This window comes from Coenobita brevimanus, chromosome 29, assembly GCF_032717465.1.
Source record: "Coenobita brevimanus isolate Jiangsu-jjx chromosome 29, ASM3271746v2, whole genome shotgun sequence".
NCBI classification, from domain to species: domain Eukaryota; kingdom Metazoa; phylum Arthropoda; class Malacostraca; order Decapoda; family Coenobitidae; genus Coenobita; species Coenobita brevimanus.
In genome coordinates this window covers 36,669,495-36,686,837 of record NC_136982.1, presented here as the reverse complement: position 1 = coordinate 36,686,837, position 17,343 = coordinate 36,669,495, and the positions used below count along the sequence as shown (strand labels likewise).

At 39.7% G+C, this 17,343-nt stretch overlaps 1 protein-coding gene across 1 annotated transcript in view; it reads right to left on the bottom strand.

Annotated features, from left to right (window-relative positions):
• cac (calcium voltage-gated channel subunit cacophony) overlaps window positions 1–17,343 on the bottom strand; it is a 2,326,612-nt gene that overhangs the window by 976,948 nt on the left and 1,332,321 nt on the right. The window contains exon 31 of the mRNA XM_080268748.1: window positions 7,725–7,889. Within this exon, the coding sequence (XP_080124874.1) occupies window positions 7,725–7,889 (165 nt within the window). The remainder of the gene's footprint in view (window positions 1–7,724; window positions 7,890–17,343) is intronic.

Below are 17,343 nucleotides of genomic sequence, written 5' to 3'. Positions count from 1 at the left end.
AGTTTGGCAGTGTTACCTCTTATGCCTATGGATCCCATAACTACAGGATGTAGAGGTTACGATTTTATACCTGGTGTTTATGATGACCCCCAGTTTTAGGCATTTTTTTTTTGAGGTTCAAGAGTCACCCAAAAACACCGGCAAATACAGTATCTGATGTATTTATTAACTTAATTATTTATACTTGGCTGGGCTGACCATAATTTTACATATTAATGTGGTTTGTTCTCCAATTTCACTCTACACTTCCTATTCAGAAGCATTCTAAAAGAGAAGCTTCAAAAAAACTAGCAGTACACCTGGCCCTCCACATCTGCAGGGGTTAGGGGACACAGATCTCATGAATGTGGAATTTCCGTGAATGTTTGGTGCACCCTACCGTAAATGCCACTACAGCCGCAAATCACCCCTCTGTGAGCAAGTGTGCACATACTGTACCTAATAAACTCTATCTCGAACCTGAAAGCAGCATAAAATATCATAAATAGCTGATGACTTGCCCAGACATGAGTGGCTACATATATACCTCAACTTCTTGCACTTATACCCATTAAATTCAGTGTTGGCTCCACAGAGGGGCAATCTGCAAATCTTCGAAGTCCATGAATGTTGAATCTGCAAATGTGGAGGGGCAGGTGTATACCACATCCAGGCACCAGAAATATTAGCAGAAGGAATCATCCTAAACCATGAAAGTTGAAAATAAAGTGCACTACATTTATCTTCAGTTTTTAACATCTACTGAGGCATACTAAAGATCCTCTGAAGATGCTGATGTCAATTCCTATATTATTACAGTAGTGACAAGTTCACTCTTTGCCTCAGTTGATGACTGGATTGATATGTTTCCCCTCAACACCACTGTGCTTGGTGGTGTTTGTAGGCTGATTTCTGAGCTTCCACAAATGGAAAGTAAGTTTATGGCAATATACAAAAAAATAAGTTTGATCACCAATAAATGGTATAACTATCATAGCAGACATTGAGGCAGAGCAAAATAATACACTTTACCTTAACCAATTCAGTCAGGATACATCTTTTTTATTTTCTGTGGCTGACTTCAGATGAATTTTATTTAGCTTTGATTTCGCCATATGAAAAAAATCTCACAATAATTTTACTCACATTTGCTATGATGAGCTAAGCACAAGAAAGAGGTGTTAATACACCACTGTGCTTAACCCCTACACCACGGGCATGTTTACCAATGTTTTGCGTGTGCCACGGGGTTATTCGGGCTCAGACAGACTCTCAAAAAATATTTGCCAAAAATCAGTTATTAGTCCTAGAATATTAAAATTACATATGCTTACGGCACATACCTTCAGCTTTCTCCTGGAATGTTTGTTGAGCCTTCGTCGGTTACCGTAGGAATTGTGGAGACCTCTGAAGTTGGGTAACGAAGTCTCCACTTTATACTTCCCGACAACCCGTAATATGATTACCACAGCCAGATATTAACACTATAAACACCACTCTATGATTTTCAAGTAGTTTGGGATCCATACTCCAAAAAAAACACCACTGTGAAAGCAATGAAAATCACGAGCGCATCTGACCGTCGCGCTTGCACTAGCTCTTGGTACTCTGTCATTTATTATTCATAAAACCCCTCACATTTTATATTTCTATTACTATATAACACTTATATATATCTACAGTCTTTATCCATAAGTTTCCTTCAGTAGTATTAGTTTATTGTCACTGTAGGGATTCAATTTCTTTCAGTAAAATACGTAGCATTCACTTTCTCGTCCTGTATACTAGCATTGAGAGTGAATGTCACTTTCACTTTCATTCTCACAACTCATAGTATTCAGACATGCTAGAGTGAAACTTTCACTTTCATTACTCCTAGGGTATATACTCGTATTCTTATAATACTACTCATTTACATTTCTATTTACGTTCTCTATTTTATTTACGTTATTTACATTTCTATTTTATTTACACTGTGTTATGCACTGTCACTTGAAGTAACTTATAAAACTATTTTCCACAGTTCATGTATATTTACATTCATTACTTTCACTTGCTGTTTACACATTATTTACACATCATTTACAATTCCACTTGCACTGTTTTACTCAATAGAAAGATCGTAGTCACTCTTTTATCAATTGTCAGCCCTTTACCTCTTTCCACATGAGGTTTAGTAGGGAGTAAAGGTCACAGGGCCCTTTGCATGGGGGTGAAAAAGGCCCTGAAGCTAGCAAGAGCGAACAGACGAACCTCCACTTCGGAAGATGAGAGTGAACTGATAAGGGTGGGCCGGGGTGGTGGCCTACCTAGGGAAATTCATGACCGCCAACGTTAGCAAGCCTCTTGACACAGCTAATTTATAGCAGTGAAATGATTGGCAAGAAATCTAGACAATAAATTATAATTTAGGTAGTTCCAAGTGAATGTAAATATCACTTAGGCTTCTCCCTTCCCTCCTTATATGCATATTTATATAGATTATACGGCATTTTTCAAGGGGAAATAAACAGCGAAAATTAGCGAACGAGTGCACGTGAGGTGTTGTCAGGTGATAATTAGCCAATTCCAGGTGAATGGCACTCACGTACCTTATTTCTTTCTTGTATATATTATTTGGTATAAAAGTAGGGCATAGGGCTTATTTCAATGGATGAAATCAGTGAAAAATTCCAGGGAAGATTTACTTAGCGTAGCACAGCCGGGCAGGCGAGAGGATAGGGTAATGGAGGGGGGGTAGGGAGGGGAGTCAAGAACGAGGAGAAATGGCTAAATTGTCAACAATGGATGGGAGTACAGATGAGATTAGGAGTGCTGACTAGTGTTGGACATTGGCAGTACTGATAGATGATATAAGCCCCCACTTGGAAGCCCGGGTGAATTCAAAATAACACAGAATCACGAAAGCGACGCCCCGTGGTATGATCCCTTGCTCCCAAGCGTCACGAAAGTGACGCCCCACGGTTAAGGGATTAAATATATAAGAAACTGCCCAACAGTTAAAAAAAAAAAAAAACTGTAGATGACTGCACCTTGCTGGCAAAACTGTAGCTGTGCTCAGCCCTAATATACCAATACCTGTACTATGCTTGCTGTGCTCCAACTGGCCACAAATCAGGCTGGTAGTGCATGCTCATTTGGAGACACATCACTGTGATTCCTGACCTTGCTTTTTCAAACAGTTCACACATGCAGATGTGTGTTCATATTCTTCCCTAGAGTCTATGACATCTTTTAACCTACTGGTAAATTGTTACATATCTTTCATTTGAAACTGGTGAACACAATAAAAGCAGAGGTGATACTGTACTGTGTCAAGATTATATGCAACTTTGTGGCATTTTATGTGTTGGTCACTACCTGTCTTACCTTAACAGGTGGACTGCACCATTACCTTTTTTTATCCCACCCCATGGTTTTAAAAAAAAAAAAAAAAAAAAAAAAATCTTAGTTTTTCTCTATTATAAACTTGTAGATAAACATCCAGGGCATCATCTGGTGGAAAAAAAAAATATATATATATATATATAAATAAATATATATAAATATATATATATATATATATATATATATATTTATATTTATTTATCTATATCTATATATATATATATATATATATATATATATATATATATATATATATATATATATCTGCATCTCTGCTTAGTGTCATGCTTAAGTTTGCACAGGGGTGCAGTAAAAAAAAAAAAAAAAAAAAAAAAAAAAAATTTTTTTTTCCTATAAACTTGCAGATAAACATCCAGGGCATCATCTGGTAAAAAAAAAAAAAAAAAAAAAAAAAAAAAAACTCTCTCCATCTTTGCGTTATGCCAAGTGTAAGTTTGTGTAGGGGTGGAGTAGTGAGCAGTGATGCATGGCCACTGGAAGGTTAGCACAGCCTGAACTGTGGCTCGCAATGCGGCACTTCCCAGCCTGAGCTGTGGCTTGGAATCCACTGGTTAAAGGCTTGGCCTTCTAGTAATTTTAACAAAAAAGCCCTACATCACAAATGACTCTGGTAACCAATAAATCAACTGGGCTTGGTTGGTTAAAAATTGCTTTGTTGTAGACTACTACAGAAGGCAGCAGACAATGTGATTAAATGTACAGTAATCCTTCCACTATCCAATGTAATAGAGCCAAAGGCATGTCCGGAAAGTGGTCACATCCGGAAAGTGGACCTCTGCCTGCTGGACTTGTACTTATGACCCTAATCCAGCCTAACTTTGAAAGCCACCTAAATAACTCCCTACAGGACATGCATAGGACTGATTTAAACTATTTAAGGTCCTATTCGAACCAATAATGGACATAAAGCATGAAATAAATGAAAAGGAACCAGAGGATGAGGAATTAGAAGTATGGAAAATACTTAGCAGTGTACAGGGTACTTACAGCATGTCTATGGCAGCCTCCTCTAAGGCTCTAGTAAATGTGAAAATGCTCTTGAAGCACGTACAGTAATCCAGTGTTGTGCTACACTTAATTCTTTGCACTGTGAGTTATAATTGTTTAACACTGCATATTCTGTTCTTCATTGCATCAAGCCAGTTTCAATGGCCACTTTGAACTCCACACTTAATCCTTTTCACTCTAAATTCTAATTTCTTAACACTGCACAACACTGTAAATTCCCATGTGGTCTAGTGGCGAGGTATTGCAGTATATTCACTGTTTATTCACAAAAATGAGCACGTGCAGCATCCATTGCAATGAACGTCTTCCTTGGACGAAGGTTAGGCAGTAACTGGGGACAGGGTTGCCAAATCTAAGCTCAGCCACAATACGAAACACCTCAGATTTCATTACCAAATTTAACTTTTCATTACCAAATTCTTAGAGGAAGCATTTATTCTTCACTAATTATATGTACAAATGGAAATAATCACTCTCTTCATAATCAACAGCGTGTTTATTTTTGCGCTATGTATGCTAGCAGATTAATCAAAGAGAGCAGACAGTCCACCGTCTCCATTCTCTATATCTTCATACATGTGAAAAATCTGTTTGGTAATGGATCATGCTGATTCACTACCAAACGAACTTTTCAGTACCAAATTGGCCCAAATTTGGTAATGAAAAATGCTACCAAATGGCAACCCTGACTGGGGAGGGGGGAGGAAGGAAGGGGTGAAGGGGCCATGGTGTAAACAGCTGTTTGGCACCGCGCAGCAATTTCAAATTATGGGTGGGAAAAAATTCGGATTTTGGGATTTTTTTTCTTTTTTTGGCTATTTTTGGGTTCCGAAGGTCCAGGCCCACAATGTCCGGTAAGTGGGGAGTCCGGAAAGTGGGCGTCCGGAGAGTACAGGGATTACTGTAGTTGCTTTCTCATATTCTAGGGAACCACCCTGCTAAGGAAGTTATCAGTATGCATGTTAAAAAATAAAAGTTATCAGTATGCCTGAACAATGAAAAACACACACCCATACACATGAGAGAGAGAGAGAGAATGTCTCAATCCATTTATCTGCATGGTTACACTGCCCACTCTTCCACATCACAAACTCCCATTTATGAGACAGGAGTACACAAGTATATCACACAGTGATAATCTGGCATGTGGCAGGAGGTTGTGGCAGGCCATTTTGGGTCAGACCTGGTATTTTCTTATAGGTGCGGCCATATCAGGATTTTGTTAATCTTTTGGATTTTATGAATCTCTGGAGATAGTTTTTGCAATATTTGCTGGGCACAGTGGTGCTGTCCTCAACCTACTATGTCAGGATTGCTACCCTGACATCACCACAACTGTACATGGCAGTTAGTGTTGGTTGAAGCTGCATTATATGGCCTTCACTATCTCCTAATGGAGGAAAAATTTATTTTTGGCTATGATTAATTTACTCCTAATTTTCACTCTTCACACAAGCCACGGAGATGCCTTAAGAACAAAGCCCTCAGTTTACATTTATAGCTTACCATGTCTGAAGACATAAAGAGGAGGGGAAGGATGATGAAAAGGGGAAGGCTTCTATGATAGCTGATATCACTGCAAGTGATGATTGATTGCGTGATGAACTCGGAAACATCCCATAAATTCTATCTCAATATACAGTCACCATGAAAAGTAGGAAAGTGTTAAACATACCATTATGATGCACCAGTAGAAGGGTATTGTGAAGTGGCTACCAACTTGGACAAGGATCAAGATCCTATTGGATTTTTTTTTTTTTTTTTTTGGGGGGGGGAGGGGGGACATTTCAGGACAGTCTGTGGGAATATCACTAATAATTACAGTAGGTGAGCATGAGATACAAAGAAGAGGAATCAGTTGATGCATAAAAATTAATTTCAATCTGTGGAGCAAAGAATGGAATAAACAGAGATAATACAGTAAGTTTAAAAATATGGAAAGAAAGAAGCAAAAACATGGAATACAAAGATACAGTAATTTACCAATATGCAGAAAAGAAGCAATGAGTTTATAGCAGGAACAGAAAAAATTACAAGATCTTTAATCAACAAGCAGAGGAATTTATGAAAACAGAACAGAACAAGAGTGAGAAGTATCACAAATCAAATGACACAGATCAAAGAAAGGGCAGTGAATGCAAGATAAGATAAAACAATGGAAGACTGATATAAAGAAGGAAAATACTAATATATAAATACCTGAACTACTGTCAAGATGGAAACTCATATAAAAAGTATGCAAAATCATAATCTGCTTCTAGAAGCAGTCAACATCAAAGCCAAATTATATGATGCTTGTGCAGTAGAGAAGGTAGGAATGGAACTGACTACAATATTTTGGTCGTATTCAAAATACACCAGGCCCTCCACATTCGTGAGGGTTAGACGACACAGACCCCAACGAATGTGGAATTTCCGCAAATGTTTGGTGCATCCTCCCATAAATGCCTCTACAGCCGCAAATCATCCCCTGTGAGCAAGTGTGCACGTACTGTACCAAATAAACCATACCTGGGACCTGGAAGCAGCATAAGATTTCACAAATGGCTGATAACTTGCCTACATGTGAGTGTGGGCAAGTCATCAGCTACATGTATACCCCAGCTTCTTGCAATCATACCCATTAAATTCAGTGTTGGATCCACAGAGGGATGATTCACAAATGTGTGAAGCCCACGAAAGTAGAATCCATGAATGTGGAGGGCCTGGTGTACTGTATAATGGACTTGTACCACTGAGCCACAGTGATTTTTGCTTTTTAAATTCATAAGCAAACTTCACACCAAACAAGGGATATTAAGAGACTGCTAAAAGTGTAGGTGCTGACTTGCACTGGGTATCATACATAACTTCAATGAATAATTGCACGTGTTCACAACAAATGGTTTCAATGTTACTGAACTAAGTACACTGAACTTGTAATGCTGTACTGTATGTCAGTGTTTCACCGCCAAAATTTGTATTGATACCAAAAACTGAAGAACAAGTCATAATTGTTATTATAAAAACCAATAAAATAAAGTAAAAGCAGTATGATTAAGAAATTTGTATATACCAGTATTCCTATCTATACTGTAAAAAACTATGAAGGGGATTATGCATTACAGTACTATTTACATAACAAGTAACTCTGTTCAGTTTCAAAATAATAACAATACTTTTTACTGATTAAACATGAAACTCTAGTGATGTTTAATAACTTAAGTATTTTTACACACGCACACACGCACACACACACACACACAAACACACACACACACACACGCACACACACACACACACACACAAATTACAGTATCTGAGAGATTTGAGATCATGAGCTGACTTACCTTCATCATAAGAAGAATGGTATTGAGCACAATCAGTAGCATGATGAAGTATTCAAAAGGAGCAGAGACAACAATCTTCCAGATCCTGTACTTGATACTGCCTCTATCTTTAGGCATGTAGCGTTCTAGTGGTTTGGCTTGGATAGCAAAATCTATGCATGATTTCTGTTGGGAGAGAAGGTTAATTCCATCATCCTTAAAAAATGTAAAAAATTTGACAGACAGTGCACAAAAGACAGTTTCAGCATAACTTTACACAAATCTACCTTACACTGCAAAAACATTAAGAGCATTTTGGCATAAACAAAGCCCTGTGACAATTTTGTGTAAAGCTGTGGTCACTTGTGGCAATTAAGAGTGATAAATTTTCTCATATTTAATCCTGCAGACTTACTGCCAGATATGGTCACATAAGCCAAATGGCAAGCCAATATTTCTTCCTTCTGGTGAGGATGACAAGTTTAAAAGAATCAAAATATTGAGCTGGTTCCTTGAAAGCATTGATAAGAAACAGGGAAGTGAGCATGGAATCGAAAAAGTTACTACATGACAGTATTGTGATACCAACTCTAACGTACGGAAGTGAAGCTTGGACATCGTTGGAAGGACACAAGTCAAGAGTGAGAGCAGTGGAAATGAGTTATTGAAGAGGAGCCTGTGGAGTCACGTGGAGAGACAGGCTGACGAATGAGGATATAAAGGAGCGTTGTGGTGTGGATGTGGATGTGATAGGAAGTGTTAGGAGGAACACACTGAGGTGGTTTGGCCATGTGGAGAGGATGGAGGGTGAAAGACTGGTGAAGAGAGTGTATGTGAGTGAGGTGGAGGGGGGGAAGAGGGAGGGGGAGGCCGAGGATGAGATGGAGGGATGGGGTGGAGAGGTATATGATAGAGGGGGGTGTGAGTTGGGAGCAGGGCAGTGAAATGGCGGGAGACAGGGCGACTTGGAGGCGATTTGTTTGTGGCCACCCCAAACGGGAATGAGGCGTCTGGCAATAGATAGATAGATAGAATTATGATTAATGACAAGTGTAAAGGACAATAAATTCATTCTTTCATTCATTCATCATCTAATCCACTGTTGCCCCATGCCCAATGAGGAGCATAGGAGACCAGGGCAAGGCAGGTTGGTCCTGACATTTAAGTTGAGAGTGATCAGCGTCACTCATCCCTGAGTTGCATTACGTTTTTTTGTTTTTTGTTTTTTGTTTTTTTTTAATGTGTCCGACTCTGGGCATAATTTTCACAGCCTGCTATCAAGGCCCAGCAGTCCTCCTACATACCATACACCTCTACATGTCACCACTTAGGCGCTAACACCCACCGTCCATACTGAATACATGCTAAGGCTGTCTCATACAGGACTGGTGTATTGGTATTAGCGGGGGTATTTTTACAACATGTCGGCGGGTCTTCTGGTAGATCAGTAAAGCCTGATTTTAACGAAATTCAAATCCTTAAACTGTTCCCTGCCCCAGCCAGGATTCGAACCTGGGTCCGTTAGGACTGCAGGCCACCTCTCTACCGATTGAGCCACTGCCCCTTGGATATAAATCTGCACCAGCTTAATCCGATTGGAGTGACTTAATTGCCCACTAAACCACCAGGTGCCATTATCTGGTTATATGGTTACCACCCAGCATAGTAAATGGTTTCCTGGTGTACAGGAAACCATCTGGCCTGTCACACAGTGTATTGTTACCCATAGACAGAAGGAAGAAGAAAGAATGAAAGAAAGAAAAACAGAAGACGAAGGATGGATAGAAGGAGGAGAGAAAAGGGCAGGCTCCCGAGAGCAGCATTACATCAAATGAGAGGATGGTTAGCTCCCCCACCAAATAATCTATCTATCTATCTATAGCCCGACGCCCTAATCCCGCAAAGGGTGGCCGCAGACAAAACGCCTCCAAGTCGCTCTGTCACCCACCATTTGACTACCCTCCCCCCAACTCACCCCCCCCTCCCTCATATACCTCTCAACTCCATCCCTCCACCTCATCCTTGGTCTACCTCTCCCTCTCCCTCCTCCCACCTCACCCACATACACCCTCTTAGTCAGTCTTTCATTCTCCATTCTCTCCACATGTCCAAACCACCTCAGTGTATTTCTCCTAATCTTCTCAACCAAATAAACCCAACTGAATATTGTCCTTACATACTGAAAGTTGATGAAAATGCACCAGTATGTTACTTGTATCTTACTGTTTATAAAGCTCTGCATGACAACATGCTGTTTAGGCAATAAGTCTAATAACATCTAACATTTTCCTATGAATACAAAATGATGGATAACAGAAATCCATTATGATGGCAATCATCTGACTAACTGTGAAAAAACCTCAGACAGGCTCTTCCACAATATGTCAGTCAGCATGGGATGTGACCACATTTGCTGCCTGGCATGATTTAATCATATGTCTGTATATCACAGACTTCAAACACCTGACAAAAAAAAAAAAAACTTATTTGCCATAACATCAGAAAGGTTCTTGCCAGAGGTGTACAGATTTGTGGCTGTTGCGATTTTGCTTGCCATACATTTTTGTATCAACAATGCCACTGGTTGATCAACCTATATGGTCTGATGATATCAAAAGTTATCTAATACAAGCCACTTCTGTCAGTATACTGTATATTAAGAAATGTTCAAACATACAATAGCCTAAACAGGCACAGCTTACTGTTTTTCTGCAGGATTCTTCCTAACCAATATGAAGTTTTCTATCTATCTATCTATTGCCAGACGCCTTAATCCTGTATGGGGTGGCCACAAACAAATCGTCTCCACGTCGCCCTGTCCCACGCCATTTCACTGCCCTGCTCCCAACTCACACACCCCTCACTCATATACCTCTCCAGTCCATCACTCCATCTCATCCTTGGCCTCCCCCTCCCTCTCCCACCCTCCACCTCACTCACATGCACTCTCTTCATCAGTCTCTCATTCTCCATCCTCTCCACATGGCCAAACCACCTCAGTGTGTTCCTCCTAATGCTTCCTATCACATCCACATCCACACCACAACGCTCCTTTATATCCTCATTTGTCAGCCTGCCTCTCCATGTGACTCCACAGGCTCCTCTTAAATAACTCATTTCCACTGCTCTCACTCTTGACTTGTGTCCTTCCAACAACGTCCAAGCTTCACTTCCGTAAGTTAGCGTTGGTATCACAATACTGTCGTGTAGTAACTTTTTCACTTCCATGCTCACTTCCCAGTTTCTTATCACTGCTTTCAAGGAACCAGCAACCTTTCTTCCTTGTTGTACCCTTTCAAGCACTTCACCCTCCAAACTTCCATTCTTACTCATCACACTCACCAAGTAGTTAATCGTATTCACATTTTCCATTTTCTCACCATCCATCCTCACTGTACATTCACTGACTTCACCTCTCTCAAAGACCATCACTTTACTCTTCCCTACATTCACCTTTAGATTCCGTTTCTTACACACTCTCCCAAACTCACACACACACAACCCCCTGGGGGTAGGGGCTTTTTTCAAGAATACTCCCCCAGTATCCTTGCTTGTCGTATGAAGCGACTAAAAGGATTGACGGAGGGTTAGTGCCCATCCCCAGAAAACAGCTAACTAAAAAGATGAACAAGAAGCCTCGGATGAAGTTTTGATAAACCATATTAATATATGTGTACTTTAAAAAGAAACTAAATCGGTGACAAAGATTTTTAATTTAAACAGACTATTCTCTGTTGGTAATTATTTTCCAATGTTTAGCAGCAGAGTAGCTCAACTTATGAATGTAATTTAAGACAGTTTCACACCTTAAACATCAAACTAATAGTTCTGGTTATTCTATGTCAGTGTACAGAAGGCAAAAATGACAGCAATTGCATTCATTTCCATGAATAACATAGATGAGAAGACATATCTGTTTTGGTTATGTCAATCAGCATTTAGCTAAGATGAACTTCAGTTATACAGAAAAACTGGGTAGGGTGAAAGAGAAGACGGTAGAGATCAAATTATATCAAATTAGATATTTGGTTACAAATACCTCTATAATGCCTATCTATGTCTGGATAGAGAATACCTTTATCTGACATAATATTAATCTTGACTCTGGAAAAAAAAAAAAAATGGAAACAACCGTTAATCCATTCATCCATCATCTAATCCTGCGTTACCCCCATGAGAAGAATGGGAGCCTGGAGTTAGGCAAGTTGGTCCTGGCATTTAAGATGAGAGTGACCAGCCTCACTCATCCCTGAGTGGCATTACGTGAGCAATAAACCCCAACCATCCCTTGGATATAAACCGTCACCAGTTCAATTCAACTGGAGCGCTGTAATTACCCACTAAACCAGCAGGCACCAAAATTTGGTTATGGGGTTACCACCCAGCGAAGTACAGTAGGCTCGCACAGTGCACGAGAGATTGGGCGGTCCACGACCTCGCGCACTGGGAATTTGCGTACTGGGAATACATAATCTTATGGGAATAATTACGTATGGGCGGTACCTTCTCATACCTGGACATTTTTGGCCCTTAGAGACATAATAAAGGTCATATTTTTCAGACATTGTACTAAAGCTATATCTACAATAACAAAAATATGGGTAGTCATCTTAACAACAGTAGACAACAGGCCTGATGACCTTAAATAACAGCGGTTCCGAGACGTGGCAACACTTACAGTGCCGCACTCCCCACCGCACCTCCCACCCACCAACACTTCCCTCCACAGACTCCTCTTGAGCACCTTCCCCAGGAGCATCAAAGTCACTCACTTTGGTCATAAACCCTTCAAAGTCCAATGCTGACACTTCTGACATTGCATCCTCTTGATCCTCAACAGTAGAATGCCCGGGAATTTCTGCGCATCAACATGATGACACGTGATGCGCTGTGTGAGGGGTGGTCGCGCACTAATAGAAAATGGCATTTTTGAGCCACTCCTTGCCTCTGCCTCACGTTCTGTGCGGTAAACTTGCACATTCAAGGGTTTTTGGTTATGATTTTTGGTCACTCGCACACAATGCGAATCGCGCACTGTGATGATGCGCACTGTGCAAACCTACTGTAAATGGTTTCCTGGTGTACAGGAAACCATTTGGATTGTCACTCAGTGTAGAGTCACCGACAGGCAGAAGGAAAGAATGGCAGTAGAGGGAGCGTAAAGTCACCCGTAGGCAGAAGGACTAGGAAAGAATGAAGGAAAGAAAGACAGAAGGGGATGGAAGGAAAGAAGGATGGAGGAGAAGAAAGGACAAACACTCAAGAGCAGCATTACATCGAGTGAATGGATGGTGAGCACTCCCACAAAGCTGTTAATCCATTACAATAATTTAGCACAAACAGAATAACAACCTTCTGTAAGATTCTTCATTTAATACTGTAAACATGTCACATACAATGACTGGTTTTAACTGTAACACAGTAATGTATGAAAATTTGGATCCACAAGGGCACTTCCCAATGAACAAAGGTTATGAGTTATTTAAATGCATTGTATAAGCAATGTTTTACATAAAAATTAGAACCCGTTTTGACTACCTTTGGCAATATACTGTACTGCAAAAAGAAAAAAACTGACAATTAGAATACAGTCAATATGCTAAGAAAATTATCTTAAAAATCTTAAGAGTTACATACAGTGCTTGTCAATATTTTTAATGAAGTCAAAAAGAAAAGAAAATGTAACTTCAACAACTCATAGCAATATATCAGAAGCTCTTTAGGATGCAACCCTTTCAACTGCATGGGTCCCATAAGTTCTGTTCACCATTTGAACAAACAGATAAACTTTACCAAAATTCAATAAGTACAATGAAAAAGATTGAAAAAAGATGCAGGAAAATTCAACACATCAGCCTCCAAAACATAGTCTGCTGGGCACCAACATTCTCAACATCTTGTGTGGTGATATATGTCAACATGGCCAGCAATGTTTACACCGACTATGATACCTCGATTATGAACCAGATGACCCTTTTCTCCCCTATTTATCATTACTAGAGAGCAGACATTCCTAATAATGTATTTTGTCTGAGAAAATAAAGTTCTCAACATTAACCACTCCTAACCATTAATTTTGTGAATATGACACTTTTCATAACATTTCTCGTTGGTTTAGTTACAAGTAACTATCTCTGTATCTATTGCCAGATGCCATAATCCTGAAAGGGGTGGTTGCCACTTCGTGACATGTAGGGAACAAGTATGGGTTGGTTATATGGTTACCACCCACCAGTGTACAGTAAATGGTTTCCTGGCTTACAGGAAATCATTTGACTAGTCACTCAACACAAAGCCACCTGAAAAAGAAAGAAGAGTAAAGTGACAGGAAAGATGTGAGAAATAGGAAGAAAGGAGGGTAGACACAGAAAAAGAATGATAAAAAGTGAAACAAGTTGGCAGCACTACACTGAGTGAGTGAATGATGGTTGCCACCACCTAGCACAATATCTTTAACAATAGTAACAATTGTAATAATGCTAGTAAAACCAAATACAGCATATATACAATTTACTAATAAACAGATATTGTTAGCTTCTTATATTACCTTCAGTGCTACTAATACTCCTATCTCCAAAGGTAATGAAATTCTCGCTGTTTCATTTAACAATCCCCTCAGCTGGGCCTCTCATGTTAGATCACTTTTTTTTTTTTTTTTTTTTAAATAACAGAACAGAGGAAGGAAAAACAAATGAATAAAAAAAAAAAAAAAATCCATGCACCAGATTACTGGTGTCCACTGTTCATAAAATATCTGTAACAGTTAGACTTGAACAGTAATAGGTTGAAGTCTGGAGGGAAACATCTCTAGGGAAGCGAGTTCCAGAGAGATGCAGTTTGGGGAATGAAAGAATTCTGACAGGCAGAAGTTCTGCAGTATGGATGAGTGACATTCCAGTCATGAGCGCTGCCAGCTGCCCATGTAGCACGAGGGAAGGGATGGAGAGGTGGCACCATGGATGCAACTTCGTCTGAGCATTTGCTATAGAAATATCTGTAAAATAATGCAAGGGAGGCAACATTCCTTCTTACTTGTACGGGAGGTAGTTTATTAGTAATGGCAGGGTTATTAATAATTCTAACAGCTTTGTTCTGAATTTTGTCTACTTGTTTTAATGCAACTCTCCACATCCACTCCACAAGGGTGAGCACTATTCAAGCTGAGAGCGCACATGACTCTTATAAATTATAACTAACTGCTCGTCAGTGAAGAAGTTACGGACTCTGTACAATAATCCAACTTTCTTTGAGGCGGTTTTAGCATGTGATCTGACATGAGAGGTCCAGCTGAGGGCAATGTTAAGCGAGACGCCAAGAATTTCAGTATTTTTGGAAATAGGAATATTTGTAGCACTGAAGGTAATATACGATTCTGGCAATACCTGCCTATTAGTAAATTGTATATATTTAGTTTTACTAGCATTAAATGAGACAAGGTTGTTTTGTCCCCATTCACTTATTGTGGATAAGTCTTGATTTAAAGAGATGGCTGTACTGAGATGTGAGTTAGAGATATCGGACTTTGCAAATGGATGTCTGAGTGTGAATGAACTATGAAGTGTTGAATCATCTGCATATGAATGGATGGGAATGTGGGTGACAGATAAAAGATCATTAATATGAATGAGGAACAAGGTTGGTGCCAGAACTGATCCCTGCGGCACGCTGGCATTAACTGAGTGGAAAGTGGAATATACATCATCTACTTTTACTCTTATTTTTCTATTGCTGAGATATGAGGAAATCAAAGGAACAAAAGAGTTTAGTCCATAGCAAGGGAGTTTGGACAACAGGGAACTGTGCCACACTCTGTCAAAAGCTTTAGAAATATCCAGGGCTACTGCATGAGTTTCACCATGTAGGTCAACTGATTGATGGATGGTATGAGTTAGGAGAGTGAGTATGTCAATGGTGGATCTTTCCTTGCAAAAACCATATTGTCTATCACTAATTAAGTTGTTGGATTCAAGATGTTTAACTATGTGCTTATTAATTACAGTTTCAAAAACCTTACCAAGAGAAGATGTGACAGCTATTGGTCTGTAATCAGAGGGGTCAGAGGAACTTCCTTTCTTTGGAATTACTAAAACCAACTCAAAGAAACTTGGATTATTGTACAGAGTTTGCAGCTTCCTCACTGACGAGCAGTTAACTATAGTTTATGAGTCATCTGTGGTCTCAGCTGGAATATTGCTCACCGTTGTGGAATGGCGGTGGAGAGGTTGCACTAGAACAACTAGGCAATATTCAGACCAAAGCTGTTAGAATTATTAATAACCCTGCTATTACAAATAAACTACCTCCCCTAACCGTAAGAAGGAATGTTGCCTCTCTTGCATTATTTTAAAGACACTTTTATGGCAAATGCTTATATGAAGTTGCATCCATTGTGCCATCTCTCCATGCCTTCCCCTGTGCTACAGGGGCATCTGGTAGCACTCATGAGTGGAATGTCACACTGCCATATAGCAGAACTTCCGTCTATCAGAAACCTTTTATTTCCCGAACTGCATCGCTTTGGAACTTGCTTCCCCAGAGTTGTTTCCCCCCAAACTTCAACCTATAGCTGATCAAGTCCAACTGTTATTTTTTTATGAATGGAGGACACCAGTAATCTGGTGTATGGATTATTTCTTTATTCTTTTGCTTTTCCTTCCTCTGTTCTGTTATAAAAAAATAAAAATAATAACAATTATCATCATCATCTAAGCCGGTGTTGCCCCAAGAGGAGCATAAGAGGGGCTAGGCAAGCTGGTCCTGACATTTAAGATGAGTGACCAGCCTCACCCATCCCTGAGTGGCATTATGTGAGCAATAAACCCAAATCACCCCTTGGCTCAATCTGGCTGGAGTGCCTTAATTACCCACTAAACCACCAGGCAGCAAAGTCTGGCTACATGGTTGCCAAGCAGCTTGTAAATGGTTATAATAATAATAACAATAATAATAATAATATAATAATAATAATGATAATAATAATAATAATAATCATCATCATCATCATCATAACAATAATAATAATAATAATAATAATAATAATAGTAATAATAATAAAAATCATTATCATCACAACAATAATAATAATAATACCTGTACTTAGAAAGCAGAAACTGCCATTAGCAATTTTAATAACTCACCATGTAACAAGCTATCGCTGGACATGGTGATTTCAATGCCCTTCATACAGTGAGCACTTTGAAGTGAAAAGCTGGTGTAGTACTGCCCCCGAGGGGACAATCCCAGACACTACTGGCCCAAATGGGCCAATAGTCATTCCAGACCTGCTCACTGACCTTAGCACCACATGATAAGCTATTGCTGGACCTGGTGATTTCAATGCCCTTCAAATACTGAGCACTTTGAATTGAAAAGCTGGTTCAGTAGGGCCCCCTTGGGGACGATCTCAGAAATTACAGGCCCAAATGGGCCCATAATCATTTAAGACCTGCTCCCCGACCATGGCTATGTCCCACAAAAATTTCAAGTGTGTCCCTTTAATGGTAGGTGGGGACACCCATCATCCATCCCCTTAGTGCTGCGGTACTGTTTTAGGGTACCTCCACATTGAGTGGCAAACCAAAATTTTCCTGTAAACCAGGAAATCATTTACAACACTGCATGGTACCCTTATAACCAACCA